At 35.3% G+C, this 6,290-nt stretch overlaps 1 protein-coding gene across 3 annotated transcripts in view; it reads left to right on the top strand.

Annotated features, from left to right (window-relative positions):
• Positions 1-2,226: 2,226 nt before the first annotated feature.
• Positions 2,227-6,290, top strand: part of LOC103462259 (tryptophan 5-hydroxylase 1-like) — a 12,658-nt gene continuing 8,594 nt past the window's right edge. For 2 of the 3 annotated variants that reach the window (XR_001776434.1, XM_008404933.2), the window contains exons 1-6: positions 2,272-2,473; positions 3,915-4,055; positions 4,676-4,859; positions 4,929-5,029; positions 5,151-5,218; positions 5,350-5,546. Coding sequence is in view for 2 of the 3 variants with exons in the window: in XM_008404933.2 (XP_008403155.1) it covers positions 2,360-2,473; positions 3,915-4,055; positions 4,676-4,859; positions 4,929-5,029; positions 5,151-5,218; positions 5,350-5,546 (805 nt within the window). In the remaining variant the exon portion in view is untranslated. Of the gene's footprint in view, positions 2,474-3,914; positions 4,056-4,675; positions 4,860-4,928; positions 5,030-5,150; positions 5,219-5,349; positions 5,547-6,290 lie in introns of all 3 variants that reach the window. The other variant, XM_017303898.1, reaches the window with a different exon arrangement.

Raw genomic sequence — 6,290 nt, 5'->3', positions numbered from 1 at the left:
ATTCAGCTCTCCATCCATTGTGCAATTTGTTTTTTAAAAAATATGATGAAATCCATCTATCATTTTTCTGTGATCTTCAAAACTCAAACCTTTCAGAAGAAGAATTTCAAAACCAAGAGAGAAATGCATTAAGTTTCCAGAACACTTGAAAGGATCAACTGTTGGTAGATCTCTGAGCAATATTCTCTCTGCGGTCGATAATTCTTATACGTGGAAAATATTTTATAGTAAAATATTGTTGTGTAGTAAAATTTTGACTACACAACAATTGCAAATATTTGGACGTACCATTTTGATCTTCTAAATTGTGTCATTTATATGCCATGAAAAACAATAGGGTACTTTTTCCATAAAGCTAATTAACTGCAACATCTATTATCCACATGAATGATTTCAACATGACTGAGGTAGAAAGAGCAAAGGTTAATACAATAAACATATAAAACCAGCATGTGGTTACAGAATGACCCAGCACAGAGACAATACAGGAAAAGAAAGCACTACCACACAAACGCACAAGCTTTCTAATTGTATCAGCAGAGACTAGATGGAGCACACTGCTTTTAATTAAGCTTCTTTAAATATGTTGCACCGGTCTGATTCCCCACCCAGAGAAACCTGGCAGTTAACTAGCCAGCAGTCTTGCGTCAGTCATTTTCATCCTGGGTTGTTAGTGAGGATCAGATCCGGCTGGAATTGTGTTTAGATGTACAAGGTCTCATGGAGAATCTTTTAAAGACAGCCAGCTGTCTCAGACAAATTTTAAAAAATGAGACAGACTTCTTGTCTGCTCAGAATCTAATCTGAGTAAAATCTCTGATTATAGATGAACCATATGTCTGAGGTGGATATGTGCTGATATTGGAATATGTTAGGGTGAAAGGACTTTGTTTATATTTCTTTCTCCTTTCTTTTTATTAAGTTGTCTAATTTAACCCAGTCTCTTTCTTTTTTAAATTGGGAGAAGCCAGTAGTTATATGCAAATTATCAGACTCACCCAGCCTGTTGTTTCACTGCATATGAAGTTCCAATGTGGCCACAAGGATAAGATTTATTTATAAGGTAAAATAAAAAAAAGAAGAAAGAAAACACATACGCACACACTGGCTTGTTCAGATTGGATCAGACTGGCCATCAGGAAACCTCCCAGACCTCCCAATGGCCAACCGACCATGTGAAAAGGCCGTGGACCTTGACGCCCAGGTTAGATTCTTAATAAAACTAATAAAAAGGACCTTATAAAAGTCATTAGTAGCATTAGAAATATATTCCTTTCACTTGTGAAATATTGCAAAAAAATTTTAATATCCTGTCAATGTGTGATGCTGAAAACTTCCATGTATTTGTTACTTCAGGGCTTCACTGCTTTCATTCTTTACTATCAGGAAATTCTCAAAATGTATAGATAAATGCCTTCAACTGATCCAAAAACTTGCTGCAAGAGTTCTGATGAAAATAAAAAGTGAAATCCATTGAGTTGCTGTTCTGGTGAACAGCAGCAGCAGAACTTTCTGCTTGGACTGGAGCGAGCGGTATGAGTTCAGGGTGGCAGCTCTTCTCTGCTCATTCTTTAGTGCAGTGGAAGGAAAACGGCTTTGTCAACATCATCAGATACCGTCTCTTCTTGGGTAATGTACAGTTCTTTAAGAGTCTCTTTCTGCAGGAGCTCATTTGAGCTAAGCAGGTCCAGCCTTATCGGTAGAGTCACCAGTTGCACAAATAGTAGACTTTTAATGATGTCAGATGGTCATTTTGTGAAATTCTATCCTGGGAACTGCAGAAAAGAATTTAATGCCATGCATTCTGGGATTGAGAGTTTTTGCTAGTCTCTTTTGTTCTGTATGTTGTTCAGTCATTGTTTTCCTGACATGGCTGGGTCACACACAATTCACCCAAACCAATATATACATATATTTTATAGTAACGCTCTTAAAAAAAGCAAATATCTAGTTCTCTCTGAGCTCAAGCTAACCATCAGGGTATGAGATTAACTTATCTGTATGTATGCAAAATGTAGACACCAATCCAATAGCGCCACATAATGCAGGGAGGAGACTGACAACTTCAGAAATGGTTCTAAGAATGAGAAGTAGCAATAGTGTTTCTTAACAGCAGATAGTGTGGTGTCCAGCTGGCCATGTTAATCATGACTTGTTCTAATTTTCTTCCTGTTCAAACTAACCTCTCTCTCTTTTTCTTGACCCCTCCCCACCCTGCAGCTTCATAAATACAGCCCACCTTCTGTTCGTTCTGACTGAGCAGACGTTCATCCAGACTGCAGGTGATCCATAAGGACTCTGGTTTGCCGCTCTGCCTAGTTAAAAGAACTTCACACAGTTTTTTCTAAGACGTTATAAAATGTCTGCTGATGCAGCAGAAGCAACAAAAGCTGAGATGCCAGATGAACTGGAGCCAACTAAAGGAAAGTCACATGATTCTGACAAGAAGGTCAACAAGAAGGTCAACAATAAGGCGAGTATCTCAAAATATGAATGTACAGTCTACCTGTTTTGCATCTTGGAAAAAATTCACACTGAATAAGAAAGTAGAAGTTTGTTGTCACTTTGAGTTTATTTTGAACAGGTTTTCTAAATAATGCAGAAACTATAATGTTTTAAGAAAAGCTTTCAATTTAATTTTAGTTAAACCTAAAATTATCTGTTTTTCTAATATTTCCTGTATCATTTTTATCTTAATATCTTTGAATTTATTATTCAAAGATAAATTGTTTAGTTTATCATCTGATTAATTGATTCATAGAAATTTTACATATTTTCCACAAAAGCAGAAATCAGATGCCAGAAAATGAGTTATTAGGTTTTTTTTGGCTTTAGTGGTCTTTATTTGAAAGTCTAGGACAGGAAAGTAGGTAATGAGAGAGGGAAGGTCATCAGGGTGGATTTTGCACCTGTGACAAGGACGTTGTGCTTTCCCCTGCGCCTCCACAGCAGCCTGAATATGAAAGTATTTTTTAATGAACACTAAAAGTTTAAAATACTGTTGCTTGTTAATCAATCAATAAATCAATCAATCAGGTTTGTTTGTATAGCCTATCTCAGCAACAAGGCAGTTCAAAGTGCTTTACTTCATAAAAACACAAATATCAACAATTGAAAAGTTACAAGTGCCGTCATTACGCATCAAAATGTTAGTCAATGTTTCATTTATTATGGTTCAAAAGCAGCAGCTGGGTTTTTAGTCTAGATTAAAATGAACTCAGTGTTTTGGCTGTTTTGCAGTTTTCTAGAAGTTTGCTCCAGATATGTGGTGCATAGAAGCTGAATGCTGATCTCCATGCTTGGTTCTGGTTCTGGATGCAGAGTAGAGTTCAATTATAGATGTGCTAATTGTAATTTTTTTCCCGTAATATGTTGCTTTTCTGTTAATCACAAAAGTCTGGTATTTTATTTGTGATCCGCTGTTGGCAGCAAAGTTATTATTGTTATGACTGTTTGACTGTCATAACAATTCAAACCTTTGCATAAGAAAATTGTCTACACTGAATATGAGAAACTATCTTGATATATTATATTGCTGTTACTATAGCATTAGTAGCATCAATAGTACTATTATTATTGTTGCTAATACTATTAGAGCTACTATTGGGAATATTGTAAGCACATTTTATTACTAAAATACTTATAAATATTAAGAGATCATAACAGTGATGTAGCTGGAGAAGGGATAGATTTTATAAGTTTTTCCTTCAGCCAGCTTCTTTGAACATTTATCATTTATTGCATAAATGTTATAAAATACAACAATGCTACCTCTGGTCATAAAACTAGCATAAAGCTCTTGATTAACATATCTAATGAAGCAAGACTGGTTTATATTGAAACATTGTTGAACTAGAATTAAATCTGTAAAGCTGACGATGATCTAAAATGTATTCCCACATCCAAAAACCAAGGTAACAATGAATGGAAGTGATGGACACCAGGACAACCTCATGACTGGACATCCAAGCAACCCCAGAAACAAAGCAGCAACTATTATATTTACACTGAAGAATGAAGTGGGGGGACTTATCAGAGCTCTGAAACTTTTCCAGGTATTATTTAATATGCATGCTTTAAAAGATTAAACTTTTTCTGTCATCTAATAAAATGTGTATTTAATTCATGGTGTAAAATTATGAAACAAGTTAAATGAGGAGTTAAAACAAAATTAAAATTTAATACAATTTAAAAGAAAATATAAGGAGGTCATTTTCATAAGATATAGAAATATGGGTGAGTATTATCACTCATGTGTCTATGTAAATTGAGGCTAAGGCATATGAGTATGTGTGGGTATGGATGTATATATTTAGACATATGCGTGTTTGGTGAGTCTATGGCAAAAATAAATAAAAGAAAAAAAACTGATAAAATGGAAAATTAATTAACCTATGTTTTATGTATTCATTTATTTTTTTATTTAATAATTAGGGTCCATATGAAAACATGGTATGAGTTTAGGTAGGATGAGTTCATAAGTTTCTTCCTTCTTCCTTCTCCTTTTCAAGCATGTTAAGATTATTGTGGTTCAAAAAATAGGTGCATTTTGCATTCCTTGTTCACGTCTGTAATTTTATACTGCTATCATGTTCGAAATAAATAAATTACATTAAATAAAAATGACGTCATTATCAAGCACAACTTTCCAAGTGCTCTGACCGTGTTGTTGCAGGAAAAACACGTTCATCTGGTTCATATTGAGTCTCGCAAGTCCAAACGGAGAGATTCAGACTTTGAGATCTTCATAAACTGTGATTCAGAGAATGAACAACTAAAGGAGCTGACCGAGCTGCTGAGGACACACACCGAAATAGTGGAAATGACTCCCTCTGGAAACTCTTCTTTACTACATGATGGTAAGACATGCTCAGAATTAAATATGAGTATGTTAGTAACATGCAGTAAATTCCCGATTTTTCCATCAGGTTTGGATTATGTTCCCTGGTTTCCTACAAAGATTTCAGATTTGGATCTGTGCGCCAACAGGGTTTTAATGTACGGCTCTGAATTAGATGCAGATCATCCGGTATGTGTACCCTCTGTGTTGTTTTTCCTAATTTTCTGTCTGTCGTCCAAACCATGAAAACAGATAAATTACAGTTTTTTTTAGAAAAACAAATTCAGACACAACAACATTGTTATTACAGGGATTTAAAGACCAAATTTACCGTAAACGGAGGAAGTATTTTGCTGATTTGGCTATGAACTTCAAACAGTAAGTGACAGTTTCTTTTGGTTTCCCGTATCATTGATAGTGAGTAGTTGAATAAAACAAATAAGACATAATAATGGAAAATGTCTGTATATGCGTGTTTTTAATCTGTCATGCCTGATTATATGCGACAGTGGTGATCAGATTCCTCGTATCGACTACACGCCAGAGGAGGTGCGGACCTGGGGCATGGTGTTTCAGGAGCTTAACAAGCTGTATCCCAGCCATGCCTGCAAGGAGTATCTGAAGAATCTTCCTCTGCTGACCAGATACTGTAAATACAGTGAGAACAACATCCCTCAGTTGGAGGATGTGTCACGCTTTCTCATGGGTGAGTGTTAAAGCTGTGCCAGGGATGCAAAACCGAGGTACCAACATATAAATAAAGTGATTTCTTTTACTTTTTTCTCAAAGTGTAAGAGTTAGAGTTGAAACCCACTAGGCTGCAGTAGATGATACCTAACAGGCCATAAAAAATACTGCAAAGGTCAGCACTGTAAAGAGCTGCATTGAAGCCATTGCAGTAGAACCACAGGGATGAGACCCAGGAGCTCAAACTTTATCACAGATCATCACAGATCATCTGTCTCGTATTATTCTGTCAGGACATAGCGTCATTTTTATAACAGGAGTCAGTAATAATTATACAGTGTATATCACAACATGTAGCTCTAGATGATTATTCCACCAAATATTGATTTCTGACCTTTTCCTGAGTTAAATCATTAGTATTGTTGTTTCTAAATTAATATGGACTTGTTTTCTTTGCATTATTTAAGGTCTGAAAGCATTGCAACTTTTTCATGATTTTGACCATTTCTCATTTTCTACAAATAAATACAACATTTTTGCATGGAATTTCAGAGACATGTTGTCAGTAGTTCATAGAATAAAAAAACAATGTTCATTTGACTCAGACATATACCTATAAAAACAAAAATCTGAAAAACTCATAATTTAAAGCGGTCTCTTATCTTTTTTCAGAGTTGTATCTGTGACACAGAAAAAGATGGAAAACTAGCACAAAAGACATACTGGGTATAACACTGAAAAAGGCATACAGTCCATATATATA

The sequence above is a fragment of the Poecilia reticulata genome, linkage group LG3 (assembly GCF_000633615.1).
Source record: "Poecilia reticulata strain Guanapo linkage group LG3, Guppy_female_1.0+MT, whole genome shotgun sequence".
NCBI lineage: Eukaryota > Metazoa > Chordata > Actinopteri > Cyprinodontiformes > Poeciliidae > Poecilia > Poecilia reticulata.
Note: the sequence above shows the minus strand (reverse complement) of the source record. Positions and strands in the feature narration are given on the sequence as shown.